The sequence below is a fragment of the Artibeus jamaicensis genome, unplaced genomic scaffold (genome assembly GCF_021234435.1).
Source record: "Artibeus jamaicensis isolate MK-2021 breed Jamaican fruit bat unplaced genomic scaffold, CSHL_Jam_final contig_797, whole genome shotgun sequence".
NCBI classification, from domain to species: domain Eukaryota; kingdom Metazoa; phylum Chordata; class Mammalia; order Chiroptera; family Phyllostomidae; genus Artibeus; species Artibeus jamaicensis.
In genome coordinates this window covers 1,176,739-1,202,025 of record NW_026521977.1, presented here as the reverse complement: position 1 = coordinate 1,202,025, position 25,287 = coordinate 1,176,739, and the positions used below count along the sequence as shown (strand labels likewise).

The following is a 25,287-nucleotide window of genomic DNA, read 5'->3' as shown; positions in this document are numbered from 1 at the left end:
AAAACTCCACCAAAACTAAATGTAATAAGCCGACCTGGGTTAACTAGAGACGGGCGGCAGGGAATTGACAAAGGATAGCACTCGCTTGAGAACAGGAAAACTCGGATTTTTAAACCCGTTTCTGCCACCCTGTGACCTTCACAGGTTATAGCTCCTCCCTGAGTCTTAGTTTTCTGAAACTAGGTAGAATCGGATCAAGTTTTACGTTTCTCAACATACTCATACCAAGCATTCGCTAGCCCCTCTAAATTCCCTACAGTAGCTTCGGATCGGCAGTTGGGAGTGGGCAGAATGAACCCCCACTTGCAAAACGCTAACGAGTCATTCTCTAGCACTTCCGGCGGCCAGGGAGAAAGGTTTGAAGTCGCCGGATCTGCACTTCCGGATAGCTAAAGCCGCGCGCGCACCGGAACTCTGGAACCGCGAGTCACTCTGGGTAACTCCAATGCCACGACTGCGCATGCTTCCCCCAGTTGCCAGGCGGGGAGGGGCGGGCGGGGCAGTGAATTCGGAGGGCCGAGATCCTGAGTTGTCTCGCGGTGACTGGACGGGCGCGAGCTCCGAGTCCTCAGGCGGCTAGGGGCGGTGCGGGGCGGAGCCTCGTGTGAGTGGGCTGAGGTCAAGCGTCGCGGTGCTCTCTGGCTGAGGTCGTGTCAGGTTAGGTTAGGTGGTCTCCCGCAACTGGCTGTGGCTGTGACCTCTGGGTGTGAGAAGGAGCCAGCGGAGTTATTGTGAAGGGGGTGCGGCTCACTTCGTTCCCTCCACCTTCCCTGCGGTAGCCATGGCGAAAGGTAGAGTCGCCGAACGATCGCCGATGGGGGCACTCCAGACGACCCCAGCTGGGGATCGGGCAGCAGGGACGCGTGGCTCCACAGTGCCAGGCAGCGGAGACCACTTGAAGGGTGAGTGGAACCAGGGACCAGAGCTGGGCCTGGCCCAGAGGCGAGAGTGTGCCGGTAGGAGCTTCGGAGGGGAAAGGACCTCAGCCGGTTCCCGGGGTTTGTCGGGGCAGAGGGGCCTGCCCGTTGGCACTCAGGGGCGGGAGAAGAGAGAGTCGGGGACCTGGGCTTGGGCCGAGGTCCAACCACAAGGCAGGACATCTAGTTGGTTTGTCGTAATGTTTTTTTTGTTTTTAGTTGAATTCAGTTAAAAGAAGGAATGACAGTGGCTTGTTAACACTAGGGAGAGTGTAAGGTTGGTATTATACTGAAGCTAAGTAGAGCTGTGAGGAACTTCAGCATGCATTGCTTTATTTTTGTAGTTGAGGAAACTGAGGCCCAGAGGGATACATGACTTGCGCAAAGTGACAAAGACAGTTTAGTAATGTAATGGTTATGAGCAAGGATTTAACTACGTCCAGGTGCAACTTCCACGTGGCAGGAACACTTGGGTTTGCGTATCTGCTTTACTAGTTATGGCTTTGGACTTGTTATCTTTCAAAGCTCAGTGTGCAAACTGTACAGTGATAAAATCAATAGTATCTAGTTAGTGTATTAAACGAAATAATTCATGTCAAGGATTTAGTGTAATGCTTGGCTTGTATGAAGTTAACGATTATTATTATAGTTAAGATCTCTCTCTCTAAAGCTTTTTCCCACTGTGCCATTCTGGCATTTCTCAGGGCTTTAAATATTATTTTAAGGAAAAAAGTATACCTAGAAATTAAATGCTTTGATTCCATCTTGGCATAGGGTTTTTCATTGTTTTTCAGCAGTTAAAATGATAAGCTCTGTAGATGTTTTTAAAGCCCATTAAGTTGAAGAGATCCTAATAAATAGCTATTATGTTGTCTGTAGCTTACTTACTTCCACTATTGTGTTCTACCACCAGTGATGGGTAAGGATCTTTTAAGAAGGTTTAGCAACATTGTAACTGTAATCAACAATAAAGTACTGTACACTTAACATTTATAACTGTGAAGGTAATAAGTTTAACATTCAGCCAAAATACTTTTTGAATCAAATTTAAAATATATTAAAATATATTGAAAAAAGAGTGTCTAGCAGAAAATGGTATTTTATTTTAAAATATTTTTAAAGTAATTTAAAATGTCTCCAGCTTACTTTGGCTCTTTAAGCTTTATGTATTTAGGTGTTTTCCTACCTTATAGACAGTAGAGCCAAATAACTTACTAAGTAACTCAGAAATGAATTGTTCTCAATGTATAAATCCACTCAAATTAAAGGAATGTTGTTTTGAAGATGCTGTTACTGACAGTGACAATAATCTAGGGTTTTCCAGAAAAAGTGTTTTCCATGTAGGATGTCTCTAAAGATTGTCATTTGGTTTGCAGTCGCAATCAGTCGATTTATTACTGTTTTTTTAACCTAATACTGTTGAGAAAATAAAGTTTTGAAATCTCCAAAGTGATTTAAAATTGTTATCATTTGAACAACACATTCAACACAGTTTTTAAAAAGATTTTATTTATTTATCTTTAGAAGGGAAGGAGAGAGGGAGAGAAATATCAGTGTATGGTTGCCTCTTGTGCGTCCCCTGCTGGGAACTGGCCTGCAACCCAGGCATGTGCCCTGACGGGGAATTGAACCGCAATCCTTTGGTTCGCAGGCCCGTCAACATAGTTATTTTTATGGTGCTGTCAAATGATTCCTGTGGGCTACAAATCTGTAGGAAGATGGAGATGTGAAAGCATGCCTTCGTGGACTAATAAGATTTGGATAAATAGGTTTTGGATAAGAGAAGGGAATGGAATTCACATTGAATGTTAATATGAACCATGTATGTGTGTCAATAATGAGTAAGTTGTCAGGAGTGAAGACTTTTTGTTGCATAGTAACAGATAAGGTTGGCCATGGCCATGGTCAAAATGATGTGATAGCATAGAAGGCTTTAACATGCTAGGCAAGGCCTAGTCCAGCGGGCTCAGTTGGTTTGAGTGTCATCCCCATACATTGCATGTTCAATTTCTTGGCCAGGGCACATACAAAAAGCAACCAATGAATGCATAAATAAGTGGAACAATAAATCACCACCTGCCCCCAAATCAATAAAATAAATAAATAAAGTGCTGGACAAAAGTAGTTTTTGGATCCATACTTTTTTTTTCTTTTTCTTGTTTTCCTTTCTCTGTCTCTGTAGTGTTAGGAATATCCTGGACCTTTCATGGACCTTTTATGTAACAGTTCGATTTACTTGCTGGTGGTAATCAGCTGGTGATCTGATGTCATTAGTAACTACTTAGCCATTGATTTTTGGCTTATAAAAATCATTTTTGTTAATTGCAGGTGATAACTTGACATTCTAAAAAGAAAAGGTTTTAGAGAACAGATAAAATTTTTAGTTGCTCTTGATTGAGAAATATAGTGATGACAAATTTGTATTTTATTACTTAATATATCTACATAACTTTGACAAATAGTTGTCATTGTGTGTATGTTTGGAGTATTTTATGCACTATATGCATTGTTTGGTATATTTGATGTGTTCCTTACTATGACTTTGGTCTCTAGTCTAATATTTGAGCCTTATAGACTGAGGACTACTGTGAAGACTTGAGCAAGGCAATGACACTGAAAGCCTTAACTCTTGCATTATGAGGAAGGGAGGGAGACAAGAGGTAGAACCACATTAAGGCTCTCGGCCTAATCTGTGTGCAAGGGTGCCTGGATCAGGGTATTTTATTTTTGTGTGTGTTATTTGCCTTGGCTGATCTGCTTACTAGCAAGAAGTTCCCCATTTTGATTTAAGAGAACTCCTAAAACCGTGTTTTTCAACATGTAAGTCATTATCCTTGTGAGCAGTGTGAAATCAGTTTGATCTGTAATGATGAGCCATTAAAAAAAAGAGAGAAAGTAGCAGAGCACTTTATATGTAATATTTTTTCTTTGAGATTTTTCAGTTATATAAATCTTGTGTGTACCAGATCATGGTATAAAATACATTGCTTATTGTAGAAGACAGACAAAAATGTTTGAGAACATTGTCTTGAAGTTAATTTTATTGCTTTCAGAAGACAATATTGTTAGAACTTGGACAAATATAAACCCCTTTCAAGGGCCTATTATAGATCCTGCCATACTAATTTGTTTAAACAAATACTCATTGAGTACCTGGTATAAGCAGGGTACTGGCTAAGAGGAGGAAAGAAGCTCTGATTACTGATAACTAGGAACTAAAGTTAGACTGAAGTTGGCAACTGGACATTAACCAAGGTATTATTAGCTTGATTTGTTGATGCCAGTCTTAACTCAAATATTATATGTCAGGATTTTTGGTTTATAATTAATAGAAAATACAATTGAAACCTTTGCTGAAAGGAAGTTTATGGGTTCATAAAACTAAAAACTCAAGAGATTAAGTGAGATTCATTGGCTTCAGTCTGAAACTAATGGCTGAATGATATCATCAGGATTAGATTTTTTGTGTATGGTGGTCTGCTTACTTGATGTCAACTTTATTTGAGGGTTGATTCTTTTTAAAGGTCCAGGTGAGCTAAATGCTTCTTTATTAATTTTGAGAATCTTTTCCTTAGCATTACCGATAAAAGTCTGATTATTCACTCTGATTAGACTATGTCAATGAACTGCTCATCCCTGAACCTATCACTAGTGTCAGAGAGTAAGAATAACTTGATTGGCTCAGCTTGATTCATAGCCTACACCTGGAAAAGGGAGTAGAAATGAAGCCAAGTCAGTCTTCCCTAAAACATGGGTCTCTATGTTGGATGACTCATGATTTTCCTCTATTCGTGTTCAACCATCTTGGTACAGCAGTGAAGAAAGCGAATTTGTAACACTGATTTTGGGTTAGATTAGATAAAGGAAAAGATAACGATTCTAATCAAAGGTGCAGCTTCAGATGATACACCATTGAGTCCAAGCTTGATGGGCATGGAAGGGAGAGAAGTGAGGAGTCCAGTAGAAGATAGTAAATGGAGTAAGCTCATGAAAGACTACAGGTGATCAAAGAGTGATATATCAGTATTTCAGATATCCATGGTAGAGCAGTCTTAGGTGATGTGAGAATTTAATGTGCCCCTGGAAGTGGTTGGCTACAGTTGAATAGAAATGAAGGTCTAAAAATTTTGAGGCTGGGGCATATAAATGGATGCTGAATCTTTTAGGATTTTGAAGAAGTTTACTGTGTGTAATATAAGTTTGGTCTCAGTCATCAGCGAATAGGGAAAGTGCCTGAAAGTGGTTAGACAGAGAGTGAGGGTGAGGGGGTTGAATGGAAGCAGAGCTGCAGACCATAATACGCTTTAGAGAATGAGCTTTTATACGAAATAGGTAGAGCTGCATTTTATAGTTATTTTAGCTTTTTAAATGTATACTTCATGATATTACACTTTTCATTAGTAATTAAAAAATTTGAAAGCCCTTACTTGTTAGAGTCCCTGTGAAGTTATGTTCTCAGGAGAGATGGATCTTGGCTTCCTTTGTGGGGGGATCAGTAGGTCTAGTAGAGACTGAATATTGAGAACTAGTGGACTAGATGACCATTAGTAGTCATTCCTAAAATTTTAAAGGCAAACGTTTTGCTTTTCAAAAAGTGTTGATATAAAACTAATAAGAGAAACAGGAAGTTACTTGAGAGACATTGAGTTTAAGTTAGGCTTTTTTAGGATGGATATATACATATTAGAATTTAGAGAAAAGGTACTCATAAGAGGGGGAAATGGAGAGATAAATCTGAGAGCCAGATCTGGAAGTGTGCTGACTGTCATTAAATGCAAAGATAAGGGAAAAGGCACAAGGAAAAATAATTTCATGAGCAGATCTTGAGTTAGAGATTGGGAGCTCACTAAGTGTAGAGGCAGCGTCATTGGTTGAGAGAAGGGGAAGCTAGAATTAAAGGCTTGAAGAGACTTGAAATAGCCTTTTTGGAAAGTACTGAAAAAGGGTTATTGTTTGCCAATGGTAATCTCAATTGAAGATAGAAAAACATGTGAATTTGTTTTAGGCCAAAGGAGCATGATGATCTGACTTTTTCTAATGGTACCTTTGGCCTGGGAGGGGATTGGAAAAACAGATAATAGGATGATTCAGATTGAGAATTAGTATGCTGGAAGATTTAGAGGTTAATGAATGTATTAAGTACTGGTATGGGTAGCTCTAAATGTTAAATGACATGTGTCTAATGCAGCCAGAAGAAGGCACATTATAAATATGGATGTTACACATGTAGATGTAGAGTTACCATTAGAACAAGTTCTTTACCTTTTATCTTTTTAGAAATAAATGAATTGCATGCTAGTATCTGGGTTTATTAGGATTCTACTCAAGAAGAATTTTTGAATCATAATAGCCAGCTCTCCCTATTTATCCATTTGTATGAAAGAGAGCTTCAAAGTTGAACGTCACTTAGTTTTATTGCATTTTACCAGTGTATTTGGTGTGTGTGTTACTGTTGAACACAGTGCTTGCAAATTTTTGCCTAATTTTACAAAGTGAAGAAAATGAATTGGAGGTTAATTTTGTTCAAGTGTCTATATATTTTATCATCCAACTGTAAAACAAGTAGCAATCAACCAGGGATGTATATTCACCTTCAGCTTAGTTTTCTGAAGTCCAGTTAAATGTCTGACACCTTTCTCTCCACCAACACCTTACTTAGGATTGGGAATTCATAATGGGAAGAAAAATACTATAGTTTAATATTAGGGCTAGCATGCTAATTGGGTTGTTTAATTTTTAATTTAAGAGAACTGTGTTACCTGTTGAAGTCTTCAAAAATATGTTTACCTACAGTACAGGTTAGAAGGCTATAAATTCCTTTCTTACCTTTGAGTCTTCTACCTGCTCTTTGAATCTTGCTTCCATCATTTTAACCCAGTAATCTTGCTTTTCTTTAAACTCAAAGCCCCTTTGTACCATTCCCTGGGGGTCTAACTAAGGGCAGCATCAGCTTCCTAAGAGCAGAGATAGAGCAAAGTTTGGTACATAATAGATACTCAGCAGATAGTTCTAAGCAACTATACATTAGAGTGCACACCTTGCATACAGTACAAACCCAAAGAGAAGTTCCAAGGAAAGGGGGAAATCAGCCATTTATTCTTAGAAGTAATTCTGTGTTCGCAAATATCTATAGGATGAAAAACAAAAAATAAAGTTATTGATGGTTTTGAAGAATTTAAAAGATACCCATAATATTAAATTATTTGTATCAGTTCTTTTTGTGCTCTGCACCTGATTCTAGTAGGGAAGCAAGTGGAGTGCAAGGCAAATTCCAGGTAGATTAAAGTAGCATACCTTGGCCATACAAGAAGCAACCAATGAATACATAAATAAGTAAAATGTATTGATAGTTCATTGATAGTTCTCTCTCTTTCTCTCTCCCCCTTCCTCTCCTCTGTATCTCTCTCCTCTCCTCTCTGTGTAAAAGTCAATAAAATTAAAAAGTAGTATATCTTTAAGAAATAATGAGCCTCCAGAAAAATCACAGACTGTATACCTATGTTAACATGTCTTTCCTTTGATGTCAACTCATAGAAAACTGTGCCAAAATATTCAATATTTACATATTACTCTTATTCCTTTTCTAGTAGAGTACCTCCTTAGTAAAGTAGAAAACAAACACTTTTAGCAGTTTAACAGTTTGTGTTTAAGTAGGGATTTTTGGTTGAATTGGTTTCAGTGCACACTTGATATTTTCGTAACTACTGGCTGATCACTCTTTTCTTTCCTTTTTGGGGGGGTGAGTAGATATGATTTATTATGAGTCATTAAAGGATGCATTGAATTAGATATCATAATTAGGGCAAAAATGTAGTAGACAATTTGGCATTTATTGTCATAAGTTCTGCAGAGATCTTTTCATATTTGACCTACCACAGATGTTTAAAGTCTACTTAATTCTCTGTGCTGTAAAGAAACATGTATACAAATACATTAGAAGATTAATGAACTAGAGGATTATGGGGCAGGCATGCCTGATTTATTATTTCATCGAGGGCATCTTTTGTATTACTATGATCCCATTTCTTCCTGCAATAAATTTATAAGTATGATAAGAGCAAATAAGTTTCTGTTTGTGACTTGGTTTTTGAGGTAAAGTTTTTTTGAGGTTATATAAGATGAAATATAACAAAGTTAAAATGATAAGGACTAGTTGAGAATTTTGGCTGGTTTGTGATATGTTTACAGAAAATTGGAAAAGAAAAAATATTTAACCTTAGTGTTCACATACTAAAACATGATAAATCTAATATTGTCTTTTAGAAAGCCTGCTTTAATGAACAGATAAGAATAATGTACATGTAATATATTAAAGCACTAATTTAAGCAATGGATGTTTCAGCAGAAACTATGGAGTGACTGTAAAGGGATAGTCAGATAAATGCCTTGGAGATGTACTTAACACTATTTGGTTGTTTGGGATTTTTAAAAAATAGATAGTGCATCCTCCTTTGGGCCTCTGTTTACTTACCTTAAAATAGCTAGGGTGAACTAGATTGTTGCTTTTGTTTATTTATTTTTAATATTTTATTTATTTATTTTTAGAGAGAGGGGAAGAGAAAGAGAAAGAGTGGGAGAGGAAGATCAATGTGTGGTTGCCTCTCATGTGTCCCCTACTGAGGACCTGGCCTGCAACCCAGGCATGTGCCTGACTGGAAATCGAACTGGTGACCCTTTGCTTCACTGGCCCATGCTCAATCCACTGAGCTACACCAGCCAGGGCTTTGCTTTTGTTTTTTTAAATTATTTTTATGTATTGATTTCACAGATGTTGGTTTGTTGTTCTACTTGTTTAGGGACTCATTAGTTGTTTCTTGTATTTGCCCTGACCAGGGATTGAACTTGTGACCTTGGTTAGGGAAAGCACTCTAATTAACTGAGCTACCCAGCCAGGGCTAGGTGGTTGCTTCTTAAGCTTTAATGTGCATGTAGATCACCTGGGTATCTTATTAAACTACAGATTCTGATTTAGTACGTCTAGGATGTTGGCCTGAGAATCTACATCTTTATTTTCACCTGAGGACATGCTTATTAATTTTAGGGAGAGGGGAAGAGAGAGAAACATCATCAGTTGCCTCTTGTCATCGAGCCAACAGCCTAGGCATGTGCCCTGATCAGGAATTGAACCTGCAACCTTTCAGTCTGCTGGCCAATGCTCCAACCATCTGAGCCATACTGGCCAGGGTGAGAGTCTGCATTTTTAAAAACTGATTTAGAAAGAGGGAGGGAGAGAAGGGGGGAGGGAGACAGAGAGAGGCACTGATTTGTTGTTCCACCCATTTTTGTATTCACTGGTTAATTCTTGTATGTGCCCTGAAGGGGAACCTGCAGCCTTGGTTTATTGGGGCAGTTCTCTAACCAACTGAGCTGCCTGGCCAGGGTTTCTACATTTCCAGCAGTCTCACTGATGATGCTGATTCCTGTAGTTTCCAGAACATGCTTGAGTAGGAAGGGGCTGGATGGTTCAACATAGAATTTAGCAAAATCTAACTGATTCAGTTGTAACATAAAACCGCCATAGTGAGACAAAAGGTAAAGTGCAGGTTAAGGCTTTTTGGGTTGGAAAGGAATACTAATCAGTTTAAACTAGCACAAATAAAAAGGGAAGTTGTTCTAAGAATAGGAGATAATTTCACTGATATCCAGGAGCAAGAATTAATCTAGCCAGACTTCAAGAGAAGTGCATTTAAAAATCAAGTAGGTTAGCTATAGCTCCCATTTCTGCTTTCTGAATTTCCATTCCAACCTCCCCTTTACATTTCTGGTACGTCTTTGGCTTGCCATGTTATTGATGGTGGCCTGCACTGTTTGACCTGTCAGACTCAAGACCCTGACAACAGTATCTATTTTTCTTAGTTCAAATTTTCAGGAATGAATTGTTTCTGTTTGGATCAGGTTTCCAACCTTAGTCGAGCTAGCCTTTCATGTTTGGGAGGGTAGAGTGTTGGAATAACATAGAAAGAATAGGGTCAGTGAGATTAGCCTCTTTGCGGTGGGGGTGGGGCAGGTAATGGACATGGGAAAGGTGCTAGTTTCTAGAGAAGGGGAGCCCTACCAGAGCAGGCAGTGACATGAGTCTGATATACCTTTTCTAAAAAAAGATTTTATTTACTTATTTTTAGAGGGAGAAAGAGAGGGAGAGAAACATCAATGTGTGGTTGCCTCTCACGCGCCCCCTATGGGGGGCCTGGCCTGCAACCCAGGCATGTGCCCTGACCGGAAACTGAACTGGAGACCTTTTGGTTCACAGGCTGGTTCTCAGTCCACTGAGCCACATCAGCCAGGGCTCATTTCATACTTTTATCTTGCATATAATTTTAAAGATAATGCTAAGATTACTTTGTGAGGGAATGCAAACACATTCTCCCATTCTTGGAATCACAGAGCCACTTGGAACATTTGAGGTTCAACTTTATTCTGAAGCCATTGGTGTAAAGAGAAAGTATAATGTTCACCAATTGCCATAGTGCAGCGATTTTCCAACCCAAGTGCCAGGACAGGTGTACTGTATGCTACAAGAATTCAAGAATTTTTAAATCGTGCAATACCTATTTAGTCAGGAACACTGATCTCTCTTTCCTTAGACTGTCAAATTAAAAAAATGACAACAGCAAACAAAATAGCCATCTGGTGTTAATGAATCAAAATTATGCCTTTTTTTTGTCAGAATAGCAAAAATATATATATTTTGATGGGTTGTAGAATTTTATTAGTTTATGTATGCCATGAATGAAAAAGGTTGAAAAATCACTGCATTAGTGAAATCTTTAGGTTCTTGTAATAGTTGAAGTAATTGCCAGTTACCTCATTTTTCCTAAGAGGCCATTCTATGTTTTCCGCAGATAATAAAATCGAAAATCAGTGATAGCACTTAGAGCAATACTCATGGTTCCCTTTTGGCTCATCAACAAACCAATGCTCCAGATTCTGGTGTTCTGTTTTTTCATGCTTCTAAAATGTGTATAATCCTGAAAAATACTCTACCTAGTTAATAAATGTCAAATACAATTGTACTTAAAATTTAATGTTATAAGTGTTTGGGGCAAAATGTGACCAGCTTTTTGGGAAGAAAGCCTTTAAAGAAATTATTTGCTGGTTGGGAACACTATCTTCCTTTATGTTTATCTTAAGTATGGCTTTTTTTTTCACCCCCTAATTTCAGAAAAAGCCTGTGCGGAAGCTGGGTCAGCAAGAATGTCACTTCTTATATTGCTGTCCATTTTCTTATCTGCAGCTTTTGTCATGTTTTTGGTGTACAAAAATTTTCCTCAACTTAGTGAGTAAGTATACTGAATTAAACTGAAAATGGCTAGACATTTTATAGTGATGAAAGTGGATTAAATGTTAAACTAATTTTAAGCGACAAACTGTCACGGTGATTGTATATCAGCTCTCAAGGCATGTAGCAAGTCCATATTTATATTGACAGTGTTAATTAAGTCCTTCTTTCCAAATATGCCTCTTGATTTTCTGTGCATGGCATTCCTAGCACTGCTCCTCTAATTAAGGCCTAATCTTTTTAATGATCCTGCATATATGTTGTGCTAACCTCTTTCTCCTTTTCTCCACATGCATACATATATGCACATAAAACTAAGTTAAAGTTCTGTGAAATGGGTGGTGGTTTCTGATATTTTCTATTCTATTTGATTTTCTTTTTTTTTTCTTCTTTTTTTTTTTTAATATATTTTATTTATTTATTTTTAGAGGGGACAGGAAGGGAATAGAGAGGAAAAGAAACATCAACATGTGGTTGCCTCTCCTGTGTCCCCTACTGTGGACCTGGTCTGCAACCCAGGCATGTGCCCTGAAACCCAGGGATGTGCCCTGACTGGGAATCAAACCGGTGACCCTTTGCTTCATAGGCCCGTGCTCAGTCCACTGAGCTACACCAGCCAGGGCTCATTTTCTTTTTTTAATGCTAGTGACCAAGTAAATTTATTTTACAGTCCATAATAGATATTGACCTGCATTTTAAGAAACACAGATATCCTCTGCATTCCATTTTCTATCCCTATTTTCTCCCTTCCTACTTGTCTTTGTAACCAATTGTTGTCTTATATTTCCTCGTTTCCTCACCCAGTGCATCTGTGTCTCCTAGCTCTTTTTCTCCTCCTTGTTTTATGGAAATAATATGGTCTCAATAGGTTCTTTTTCCAGTAAAATGGATCTTGTAAAAGCTATGGAAATATAGTAGACTTTTGACCAGGGCCACTGAAGTGTGATTTTAAGGTTTTAGGAAGTTACTGTTTCCTCTAAATTGCTTTCATTGACAATGTCTTATGCTTGAAAATTTATAAACTATATTTTAATACTTTGATTTCTTGCATCAATGTAAATAAATGTCTTTGGGAGGATAGCATGTTATGTTAATATTAGTATGATTGAATTTTAGATTCTGTTGGGTTTTTTTTTATGATGTTATTTATTTATTTTTAGAGAGAGGAAAAGGGAAGGAGAAGAAGGAGAGAAACATTGATGTGTGAGAGAAAGATCAATTTGTTGCCTCTCCTGCAGGCCCTGAATGGGGACCTGGCCTGTAACCCAGGCATATGCTCTGACCCAGAATTAAACTGGGGGCCTCTCAGTTTCTGGACAATGCCCAACCTACTGAGTCTCACCAGTCAGGGCAATTCTTTCTGGTTTTAACCAGAGAGTAGAAAATAAAGAGCTGCCCTGGCTGGCATAGCTCAGGGAGACGGGTGGGGGGAATTGATATTTTCTTCCTTCCCTTCTTTTAGAAAAAAGAGCTGACTGAAAGAGAGAAATAATATAAAGTATAAGATTGTTCTCAATATGCCTTAAGAATAACATCACTGCTCTGGCTGGTGTGACTCAGTGGATTGAGTGCCGACCTGTAAACCGAAGGGTCGCTGGTTAGATTCCCAGATCAGGGCACATGCCTGGGTTGCGAGCCAGGGCCCCAGTAGGGGGTGATGTTTCTCTCTTTCTCCCTCCCTTCCCCTCTCTCCAAAAATAAATAAATAAAATCTTTAAAAAATAACATCGGTGCACATTTCATTGACCTGCTTTCTCATATATGTGAGCAGTGTTATTTCTTATGTGCTATACAAGTAGTTGAAGGTTAATTAGCAGTATAACTAAATAGTAATGCTGCCAGTCTCCTTCAGACAAATAGTTAATAATAAAAAAATAACATCACATCACATGTACATAATAATGAGTTATTATAAATCTTTTATAATTCTTCTATGTATTATGCATATATGTATGCATGCACACCCCTATAAAGAGTTTTTTAAGTTTTTACATTTATGATGAAAAAACCTATTTTAGTTTGCCTGTGATTTTTATAGGACGTGAGCAACATTCTGTTATTGTTCTGCAGGGTCAGTTAAATTTTATCATGAACAAATGAGCATTGTATACATTAAATGCAAAGGTAATTATTTGTAGCTTTTATAAGCAAGAAATTATTCAGTTCCAAACAAGAAACCAAATATAAAGTAAAATTAATAGAATGGGGAAAATGTATGTTTTTTAAAATTTATTTTCTAATTATACTTGACGTACAATATTACATTAGTTTCAGGTGTACAGCCTAGAAAATGTTTAAGTTTTTAGCTGAACTTTGAGCAGGAATAGTCCAGAAAAGGTGTGATCTGTAAGTTTAATACAATTTTTACCTAATTTGAGTTGTAATTGACTACTGACTTTGGTTTATCATGAGGATTATGCAAAATGAGGTTAAATGTGTTTTAAATATTGTTAACATCAGTGGTTGATTTCTTAATTAAAAATTTATACTGCTGTTGGAGCAAATGCTTTTACTCATTTATTGGGTTGGCTGAAATGTTTGTTTTTTTCTGTAACATGGCTCTAGTAACACTTAGTTGTCTTTAACTTCAGTCGAACAATTTTGTTAGGTGTTATTGTGACAGTTTTCATATCAACTAACATTTTTTAAAAAATCAAAATTGGTTGAAGCTATTTTGTGTAGCTATTCTAATGTTGAAGATGGAAGAAAATACATAACATTTTTGCCATATTATGCTTTATTATTTCAAGATAGGTGAAAACACAACTGAAACACAAAGATTTGTGCAGTGTATGGAGAAGGTACTGTGACTAATCAAACATGTCAAAAGTGGTTTGTGAAGTTTCGTGCTGGAGATTTCTTGTTGGACAGTGCTCCATGGTCAGGTAGACCAGTTGAACTTAATAGTAATGAAATTGAGACACTGAGAACAGTTAATGTTATACCACCCAGGAGATAGCCAACATACTCAGAATATTCAAATCAATAAAGTTACTGGTGAAAATAAAAAATGTGTCTTTAATTTTTACGGAAAAAACCATGTGGACTTTTTGGCCAACCCAATAATTTGGGTCACCTTGAACTTCCTTATCTATAGTAAGTACATGTCTTGTTATATTATTAATGCATTAAAAACAATTTTTAGGTTTTTGAAGTTAATTGTGAATTTATGCTTAATATATTACAGATCAAGGCATCATTTTGGATAAAAGTTCATGTTTTGAAGTCGACTGACTGTATACTGTTAATTATCTTGGGAAATTTCTGCTTTAAAATTTTCCACTTTAATTTTATTTCTTTAGAGAAGAAAGAGTGAATATGAAGGTTCCCAGAGATATGGATGATGCCAAGGCTCTGGGAAAAGTTTTATCCAAATATAAGGACACCTTTTATGTACAAGTACTTGTAGCTTATTTTGCTACATATATTTTGTATCCTTTTAACTGAAAAATGTTCTCTAGTGTTGTTCCAGAAAAAGGTATTAAAAGATCTGCTCAGTTATACATAATTATTGTTCCTTTTAAAATTGTTAATGTAGTGTATGTAATGTAACAATATCAACTAGAATATTAAAAATGTAAAATATTTGCATATTAATCCTGTCTGTTCAACTAAGTAATTATTTCTGGATATTTTTACCAATTTTATTATATTCTTTTTATTTACTTATAAATATTTTTCTATGTATTGAGATAATTATTTATCTGTTTTATTATGATTACTTTATTTGTGGATTGTCTTAATTTAATTTAAATAATTCTTTTAAATTAGTAGTTGCCATACCATAATTGTTAAAAATTCCCTTAGGTTTCAAGATATAATTTGTATTTAATTTTTTGCTTTTTTAGGTGTTATTAATATTTTTGTTTATGACATTTTTCTTCCATTTAATGGTTTTCTTTGTAAAAAGTCCTAGGAGGATAATTAGTTACTCAAAGGATATGGATTTTTAAAACAGTACTTAGTATGTATTTCTTCATTTTATAAATATATATGTTGTATTTTTAACTAGTCAGGGAAATAACTTTATTCTTTCTAAACATTTTCAAGCTGCTTATGCCACTAGTGATTAATCTAATTTGTGGACTTTAATTTCTGATTTTTGCATCTTTTATTCTCTCTTTTTTTCTTAATTTTCACCTGAGGACTTGTTTACTTTGTTGATTTTAGAGAGAGAGCAACAGAGGGAGGGAGGGAGAGGGGCAGATGGAAGGAGAGAGACAAACAGAGACATCTATGTAAGAGAGAAACTTTGATCAGTTGCCTCCCATACACACTTGACCAGGGATGTGCCCTGTCTGGAATCGAACTCGCAACCTTTTTGGTGTGTTTGACAGCATTCCAACCAACTGAGCCACATGGCCAAGGCCTGTATTTTTTATTCTGATCCATTCTCTTTTTCAAATATTCTCAATTAATGAAAGACATTATCTCTAGATGTTGTGACAGTAATCATTATACGTTTATTTTAAAAATAAATAAACCAGCTTTTATTTTAAAAAGTAAATTACTTTGTTAATTCTTTCAAACTATTTTTATTCTTGCTGCCTCTTACTTTTAGTGGAGGTATCCAGTAGACAGATAGAAAATTCGAGACTGGTATTTGATTGGAAAAGTTGAATCAGAGATAAAGAATTCAGAGTTGTCAGCAGGTATGGCCATGTACTTGAAGCCATGGAAACTGCTGAATTTATCAAAGGAAAGGGAAAGGTGAATATGGCTAACAGAATGGTAGAGAAATCCCAGATTTGAGGGTAAGGAGAAGAAAAAAACTAGAGGTGGAACTATCTGTAAGGTAGAAGAAAAGTAAAAAAATATTTTTTATGCGAGAGGATGTTTCATTCTGTGCAGGAATCACCAAAAAATGACTTAAGCCATAGATTTTTGGCCAGGAGGAGGTTTCAGTAGAGTGGTGTGTGGGTGAACCACATCATAAGGGAAGAGGAGAGAATGTCCTGCGAGGAAGAAAGATGAGAGGCAGTAGCTGGACAGGATTCCTCAGTCAAGCAAAGCCTCGATTTTCTTCAGTTCCTAGGCATCTGAGTGGTTTTATACAGGACAGATCCTGTGAAAGAGCAGGAGGTTAAAGAAACAACCCAGGAAGAAGATTGAAATGAGAATGTGAGTAAAGTGGGAACTAAAAGAAGGAGAGGGAGAATCAGTGGATAAAGATAGAAATTTTCAACTAGGAAGGAGAGATTCTGGGGGAGTTCATGCAGTCTGACTGACCTTATAATAAGTAAATCATGTTGGGATGACAGAGGGGTCCAAAGCCAAAGCTGGAAACTAAAGGAAAGTAGAAAGAAGCATAATTGTATTTAAAATAAGATTTGTGGTTTTCACTATGTTTTGTAATCCCTATCTTTTTTTAAACAGTTCGCTGAACTCTTTCCTTTAGAGTTCAGTGAATTTAAGGCAAATGCTTATAAGTTAAATGAGAAATTTCCACAGAAATCATTCTTGAAAATATTTGGAAGTAAATACACTGCATTAAAGAAGCATATTTAAAAAATTACTGAAGACCTCTTTTGTTCTGGTGTTTGTTCTCTCTCTCTCTCTCTTTCTTTTTGCCAAAGTGCCTAATTCCTGGCTGTCACATGTTAGTGAATGGTCAACTTAGAGATGAGGACATTATAAATGAGGAGTTATATATTTTTTACACTATTGTAACTTATTAACATGATAACTTATATTTTGATACTTTTTTTCTGAAATGTTGGATTTGTCTTTTTAAAATTCCATTTAATTATGTTTTAATCCTTAACTTAAAAGTTAACAGCTTGCAAACATTTGCTATTCCAGGTTCTATATTTCTCAGCATACTCTCAGGGTTTCTTTATCCCTTTCCTCTAGCCTTGTTTCTTGTTTGTTTGGTAAGTATATGAAATGAAACTGGGAGACTACAAAAAATATAGCTTTAAGTAGAATGGGGGGAGGATGGCATTATTGGTTCCACTTATTTAAGCATAAACTCATTAGTTTTGTTTAAATATATTTTATTGATTATGCCATTATAGTTGTTCTATTCCCCCCATCATTCCCCTCCACCCTGCATACCCCCTCCCCCACCATTCCCCCCTTTAGTTTATGACCACGTGTCTCAAGTTCTTTAGATTCTATATTTCCCATACTATTCTTGCCCTCCCCCCTATCTGTTTTCTACCTACTGTCTGTGCTACTTATTTTCTGTACCTTCTCCCCCCTTCTCTTTCTCCCACTCCTCTGTTGCTAACTCTCCATGTGATCTTCATTTCTATGTTTCTGCTCCTGATCTAGCTGTCCTCTTAATTTGCTTTTGTTTTAGGTGTGGTTGTTAATAACTGTTGAGTTTGCTGTCCTTTCACTATTCATATTTTTTATCTTCTTTTTTCTTAGGTAAGTCCCTTTAACATTTATAAGTCCCTTTAACATCACCAAGCCCATATAATAAGGGCTTGGTGATGATGAACTCCTTGAATTTGATCTTATCTGAGAAGCACTTTATCTGTTCTTCCATTCTAAAAGAAAGCTTTGCTGGATAGAACAATCTTGGTTGTAGGTCTTTGGATTTCATGACTTGGAATACTTTTTTCTAGCCCCTTTTTGCCTGTAAGGTCTCTTTTGAGAAATTTGCTGACAGTCTGATGGGGACTCGTTTGTAGGTGACTGTCCCCTTACCTCTTGCTGCTTCTAGGATTCTCTCCTTCATTTTAATCTTGGCTAATGTAATGATGATGTGCCTTGGTGTGTTCCTTCTTGGGTCCAACTTTCGTACTCTCTGAGCTTCCTGGATTTTCTGGAATTCTATTGCCTTTGCCAGATTGGGGAAGTTCTCCTTAATTATTCGCTCAAATAAGTTTTCCATTTGTTGCTCTTCCTCTTCCCCTTCTGGTACCCCTATAATTCGGATGTTGGAGTGTTTAAAGATGCCCTAGAGGTTCCTAAGCCTCTCCTCATTTTATTGAATTCTTGTTTCTTCATTCTTTTCTGTTTGGTCATTGTTTTCTTTCTTTTGGTCCACTCCCTTGATTTGAGTCCCAGTTTCCTTTCCATCACTATTGGTTTCCTGTGCATTTCCCTTAATTTCAATTAGTTTAGCCTTCATATGTTCCTCTAATTTGTGGCTAAAATCAACCAGTTCTGTGAGCATCCTGATCACCAGTGTTTTGAACTATGCATCTGATAGGTTGGCAATTTCTTGTTCGCTTAGATTTATGGGCTCTGGGGGTTTGAGTTCTTCTTGAGCCATGTTTTGGTCTGTTCAAGCCTGTTACATATGAGGAGGGGAGCTTTAGGTGTTCACCAGGGTAGGGCTACCCAGGTTGCTGGTTTGTGATGCTGTATGTGGGGGCGGGGGCAGAGAGGGAGCAATAGCAGTCCCCTCTGCTGCTTCCCACCGCTGGGACCTGCGCGGTCTGTCTCACTGCTTGCTCCTTCGCTGGTTTATCTGTGCGTGGATGTGTGACTGAGGTCAGCCTGCCGCCTTGCACCTTCACTGGGTCCACCGGTTGCTACCCCACACCTGGGCTCCGTCCTCGGCTGCCTGCATGCCTGGGTCGGGGGTCATTTTTGCCTGACCCGCTCCGCTGCTGCCTCCACCCCTCTTACCAGTCTTGCTGAATGGTTTGTTGTTGTCGTCGGGGTTCTGTATAGTTCAATTTTCTGTGGTTTGGCTGCCTTTTTTGTTGCTAAAACTTTGTTGTTTTTAAACTTGGTCGTGCGAGAAGGCACAGTGTTTCCACCTACGTCTCCATCTTGGCGGAAGTCCCCCCAAACTCATTAGTTTTAGGAGTCATTTAATGTTTATCTGTTAAGTCCCTCCATAAGGAGCTGTTGTATAGTTAGTTTGTTTTTTTCCTAGAGCAGGGAAATCACAGATTCAATTGCATTTATAGGCTCTGTTTTAACCTTTTCTTCCTGTTGTGTTTTGTCATTCAAATATTCCAAGAGTATGGGTGTGCAAAATGAGTTACGTCCCAGGGCTGGAGGTGATATTTCCAAGCATATTAATTGAAAGAAAAAAAATTGGCTCTTGGAGTTTTATTCTTAGGCTAAAAGCTATTAGCTATTTGGATAGAGACATTAAATTTAACCCTAAGTGCCAGTTTGTTGTAGCTGATCTTATTTTAGTTATAATTTGGTCCGAGAAAGGACTAGACCAAATGGGTTCTTGGAAACACTGTTTGTGCAGCACAAAAGATGCCATGCAGAATATCCTCCCTCCCTCTGCCCCAAAAGAAGTAAACTAGTTCAGCTTTTCCTTGGGTGAATATATCCATGTGAATGAGTACCAAATACTTAAATGGCTTCTTATTTTCTAGTGTTCTGGACTCGGTGCCTCATTCTGCTATATGCTCTCCTATTTAGTTGGAAGACCAGTTGTATACAAATACCTAACAGAGAAAGCAGTGAAATGGTCACAGCAGGTAAACATGTATTTTAAAATTATTTAATGTCATTTTTTGGCTAATTGGGTGGTCAATATGTAGTCCTTACATAAATTAACTCAGACTCAATCAGGGCTTCAATGAAAATGATCTTTTGGCCAAAGTAAAATCAAGTGGGAGGGAAATAATGAATGTTAATATTTTCAAATACAAGTTTTTATATGTTAATTCATTTTTAGTGAGTTCGATTAGAGCATAGAAATCAAAATGTCGATGTAAAAGCATCCACATATTAAGATGCCTCGCCTATTTTGTGTTGATGTAGTGATGCTGTCAGTGGGTCCCTGAAGAACTTGACGAGCCAACTCCTTTAGTGTGTTTCACAGGGGAACAGCTGTTATCTTCAGGCAGGATTTCTGCAAAGACTAGCAATAATATAAGCAATACTACACAGAAAAGTCTCACATAGTACTACTAAGAAAATCCTTTTTTTATAAAGAATCAAAAGAAATGCCATTAAATCTTGGAGGAGTTGTAGAAAAAAATCTTTGTCTTATCCTTTTGTGTTCCTGATTAAATATTAAAATTATTTTACATGTATTTTTGGAATAGCTGTTTTCTGTTAGTTTATTCAAAGGAGGTAGTAACTATAATATAATTATTGCTTATATTTAATTGGTTAAATATGTCCATATACTTGTTTAGTGTCACTTATCAATAACAAATTTACTCATGTGATATATATTATAATAACATAAAGATCTGAATTTTTTTAAATTGGAGTTTGGGTATGTTGATGTGCTATCCTAGCCCTTTACATTGTAGGAAGTTAAAGGCATTAAAAAGTTGGTTGCTTGATATGTTTCTTGTATCTAGTCATAAGTTTAATTTTGTCATTTTAGGCTTAAAATGTCATTGTTGAGTCATTATGTAGGCTAGTGATTTTCAACTTTTTCATCTCATGGCACAGGCACATATAAACTAATCACTAAAATTCAGTGACACACCAAAAATATGTTTTTTGCTGATCTGACAAAAAACAATAGACATAATTTTGATTCATTCAAACGAGATGGTTGTTGTTGTGTTTACTGTTGTCATTTTTTTATCTGACCTTCTAAGAGAAAAGACATCAGTGCCCCTGATACTGCATGTCTTAAGAAATCCTCTCAGCACCACAGTGTGTCTCTGTGGCACACCGGTTGAAAATCGCTGACCTGGGCTGATACAGAGCCACCTTCAGCAGTATAACATAAAGCTATAGGAACAAGTTGTAAAAAACTCTCATCCCATATTACTTAGCTCTGGTAGTGATCATTTGATAAGTAGTTCATTGTCATTTTCAAGTACCCTTTTTATTAATCATTGGATAAACTCCGCTATCAAGTATGAGAATTTGAAATAAGGTATTTTATATGAAGCAAATTATTTTCAAGACTGACTTTATCCTGTTTCTTCCTTGTGACAGGTTGAACGTCATAGAGAACATCTCATTAACTATATTATATTTTTGAGAATAACACCGTTTCTGCCTAATTGGTTTATTAATATTACATCTCCTGTGATAAATGTGCCATTGAAAGTGTTTTTTATTGGCACTTTTCTAGGTAAGGTCTCTGGCTCACTCTGTGTTAGAACTCATTGTGTACGTACCCATCTAGCAGTGTCCAGCTGGGCTAGCTTTCATGCTCTTTCCAGATATGCCAGACCTTGGCACAGAGCCTGGCCTATGTAGATAGATGCTCAGAAATGTTTGTTGGATTGTCTTTTTTTTAATCCTCACCTGAGGATCTGTTTTCACTGATTTGAGAGAGAGAAACATTGATCAGTTGCCTCCCATACATGTCCCAACTGAGGCTCAAACCAACAAGCTAGGGATGTGCCCTGACCGGCAATCAAACCCTCGTACAGGACAACCCTACAATCAACTGAGCCACGTGGCCAGGGCTGTTAGATTTTCTTAAGTATTTGTGTGTCAATCCTTTTAAAGAGGCATATATTCTCTACCTCTATTTTTTAATCATGCAGTATTAAGCTGAATTTTTAAATTCCATTCTTTCCTTCATTATGGAGACAAAAAAATCCAAGTGCCTTTTTTGAATAATTTTGTCCTTTATCTTTTAATCAAGCACTGAAATATTGAACTTTAATTTTTAGTGAGAATTGATACATTTTTTTGCTTTATTGAAATTGATATTTATTATGGACATTACCAAAATGTATGGGGGAAGCAAGGTTTAACATACATTTTGCTTTCAAGGAGCTGCGCTTAATTTTGAAAATCTGTGGACCTGAGATTCTTTTATGCATTTTATAAATTCAGATGGTTCCTTAGTGAAAGTATTCTGCTTTTCTTTCAAATTTAAGTTGAATTGTTTAGCTACAAATAAAAGGAGCAGATTCCTTGTGTGCTGAGTGTCCATTTATTGTGAGAATAAATCTTTTTGAAAACAGTAATTGAAATCAGCCCTGGCTGATATGGCTCAGTGGTTAAGTGCCAGCCTGAGAATCAAAGGGTCACCAGTTGCATTGCCAGTCACAGTAAGTGCATGGGTTGCAGGCTAGGTCCCCAGTAGGGGGTGTGTGAGAGGCAACCACAAACTGCTATTTCTCTCCCTCTCTTTCTCCCTCCCCCTCTCTAAAACCAAATAAATAAAAATCTTTCTTAAAAAAAGAATAATCAAAATAAATTTTTATTGCTACTTTAAAAAAATTCCTTGATAAACTTAAAAATTTCAGCAGGGGTAATTTTAGATTTTGTAAATTAATGTTCATGGAATCAAAAGAATTTTTGTCCATATCTCCTTATTTTACGGATGAAATACCTAGAGATTTAGTTTAACTTCGGCTTTGACTAAAGCAGCTTTTCCAGTTCTGATTTTTAATGAAATATGATTATTTTGCATATGCTCTTATTTAAATTCTTTTTGCTCATATTTAAAGTTATTTCATGTCTGAGTATCTCCTACCACTTTATTTTTAAGTGTATTCAGTCAAGGGTGAACAACAATTTACTGTCTTATTTTTGAACATTTAGATCATTTCCAGATTTTTATTATTTTAATGCTTCGATGATGAACATCCTTGAGATCTTTGCTCATACACATTATTTGTTAAAGTTGAAATTGCTGGATCAGAGCACATTCTTTTTTAAAGCATGTTCATAAATGTAAAATTTTTTTTCAGAAACTTTTCTTGAGTTCTTAAATTTATTTCCTTAAAAGGTGATTATGAAAAATGTAATTCTTCAAAATAAAAACATTTTTCTTTAATTTACATTTTATGAAAATATTTTTATGAAAAATTAAAATTAAAAAATAATTTTCTTTAATTTACATTTTATGAAAATATTTTATGAACAATTAAAATATTTTAAGTCGACATTTTAAAATATAATTACATTTAAAATATATATTACTTTTTTTTTTTTTTAGAGAGAGGGGGAGGGAATGAGAAAGAGGGAAAGAAACATCGATGTAGGAGAGACACACCAACCGGGTTGCTTCTCTCCTGCCCCTGCTGGATACCTGGCCAATAACCCAAACATGTGCCCTGACTGGAATCAAACCAGTGACCTGTTGTTTCATAGGCCAGGGCTCAATCCACTGAGCCACATTAGTCAGGGCTAATTACATCTTCCTATTGCTGATATTGATGATCTCCTTACTCCCCCTTTATCTTATTGGAAATAAACTTGAGGGGCTTTAAATAAAAAATTTCCAAAGTGGAGATTACTATATTCTTAAAAGATATTTTGTGCATGTGGAAAATTTTAATGGTAAAAGACAAGCGATTTTTACTGTGGTTTTTTTTTTTTAGGTGTCGCACCTCCCTCTTTTGTAGCAATTAAGGCAGGAACAACGTTGTATCAACTTACAACAGCAGGGGAAGCTGTTTCCTGGAATTCAGTGTTTGTTCTGATGATTTTGGCTCTTCTTTCTATCCTGCCAGCCATCTTCCAAAAAAAGCTAAAACAGAAATTTGAGTGAAAAACCATCTGGGTTTTAGTGTTCCTATCATCATCATCATCATCATCATCATCATCATCATCTCAGGATTGACGGGTTTATGTGTTAAAATCACCTCTTCAGTAATTGAAACAAGGAATTTATAAAATAAAAGTTCCTATCATACAGTTAAAATAATGCATTTAAGTGGCAAGGGAGAGAAGAAAGAATGGAAATTGATATACCATGAAAAGTGCTGTCAGTAGTTATGATAGACATCTTCTAAATTACTATTCCAAGGGTAGCCATAAATAATTAGTAACAGCATCATAGGAAATTCTTGACCCCATTGATTTATTCAATTTAATATATTCATGAACTGGCTATAGAAACTTACCCTTGGCTTGATATTTTAATATTTTTCTCTCTTATTCCTTGCTAATAATTAAAATAGATATACAAAAGTAAAACAACTAGATTTCTAAAAATAGTATTGTACTTCTAGCTAGTGTTAGCCTTTTTTTAGAACATAGATTTAAAACTAGTACTTAAAAGAAATTTACATCTTCCTCTTTTTACCTTTGAGGTAATGGACTTATTTAGAAGTTGCATCTTAGTGTACTACTGAATTGGAAAAGGGTATCAAGTTATATCTATTTGTGTATTTTGTTTTTCTGTTCCAGATTATCATGGATTAGTTTGAAATTTAAAATTTGACCAGTCTATTTTCATTTTTTTCTAGCTTTCACAATATTTCTATTGTGCATATACAAAATGGTGATTACATGATGATTGCTTCATATTGGTTTTGATAATTTATATTCAGGTAATATTTTGTTACACAGTTTCCCTTTGCTATCTCTGAAGGGGATCAAAAAACAAACATTAATCATAAACAGTTTTTAGATGTCAGATTAATTATATTACTTTATATTTTGAAATAAACAGTGATCGCATAACACTTAGGTGGTTAAATATAGTTTTTGTTCCAATGACTGTAAAGTTTACCTTATTTATTTATTAGTCTGGTCATTAAAGTATGTATTATGTAACTCTCCTTTTTTAATGCATGATATACTTACAAGAATGCCTTGTTTCATTTCTGTAGATGGCTTTTTTGTCTGGGGCTTCTTCTGCTTAATGCAGTTTCCCAATTTAGTGTTTTTTACTTTTTATAACTCAAAGTATAATTAACTTCTCACAAGGAAACTACTAATTTTAAATAATCCTGGAAAAATGGAACAGCTTTTTGCTGCTTGCTTAATGGTAATACACTTGATTCTAGGATACAACTGATTTGAAGCAAAGTACTCTTGTCAGTTTTACCTTCACCCAAGACTGTTGTGTTGAAAAGTACTTCAACTGGGAGAAATCCGTGTATCTTATTGTGAGAGGTATGATCATCCTCAAAGCCTGTTTCTATTACATAATGTGGACTGATTTATTATTTTTTCTATCACAGTATTAACAAATGGATTTATTGTAAATACAAAGAAAATATATTGATTAATATACTATTCTTGTCACCTGGCCTTTGTGTGAAATTATTTATTGTTATTTCTAGCAAGGTTTTCTTCCTTTCTTATTGACTAGAGACTGAGTAATAAGCTTTTGTTATTTTTACAGATGAACTTAAAACATAACCTTTTGAACAGAGTTCACTAAATATTACTGTATAAAATGTAATTGAATAAATTTTTATCAGACTTTTAAAAGTGAAAGATCTTTGACTCAGGAGAAGTCTCAGTATTCACTCCACTGTGTATATACTGTACTTA

General features: G+C 36.2%; 1 protein-coding gene and 1 non-coding gene across 2 annotated transcripts; both read left to right on the top strand.

Annotated features, from left to right (window-relative positions):
* Nucleotides 1-559: 559 nt before the first annotated feature.
* On the top strand, nt 560-25,035 carry TMEM41B (transmembrane protein 41B). Its single transcript, XM_037133827.2, has 7 exons — nt 560-902; nt 11,080-11,197; nt 14,499-14,627; nt 16,976-17,069; nt 19,497-19,601; nt 21,031-21,169; nt 23,382-25,035. The coding sequence occupies exons 1-7, from the start codon at nt 782-784 to the stop codon at nt 23,549-23,551; spliced, it is 876 nt and encodes a 291-aa protein (XP_036989722.1). The 5' UTR covers nt 560-781; the 3' UTR covers nt 23,552-25,035.
* Nucleotides 12,927-13,054, top strand: LOC119040786 (small nucleolar RNA SNORA19). Its single transcript, XR_005080928.1, has one exon. It is a non-coding gene; the product is annotated as a small nucleolar RNA SNORA19 (small nucleolar RNA).
* Nucleotides 25,036-25,287: the final 252 nt, after the last annotated feature.

What these genes read in the sequence shown, in the direction of transcription:
- TMEM41B (XM_037133827.2), top strand. Translation starts at nt 782, where the DNA reads ATGGCGAAAGGTAGAGTCGCCGAACGATCGCCGATGGGGGCACTCCAG. An exon ending in AATTTTCCTCAACTTAGTGA is followed by an intron (nt 11,198 to 14,498) that starts GTAAGTATACTG and finishes TTATTTCTTTAG; the next exon opens with AGAAGAAAGAGTGAATATGA. An exon ending in TTTTATTGGCACTTTTCTAG is followed by an intron (nt 21,170 to 23,381) that starts GTAAGGTCTCTG and finishes TTTTTTTTTTAG; the next exon opens with GTGTCGCACCTCCCTCTTTT.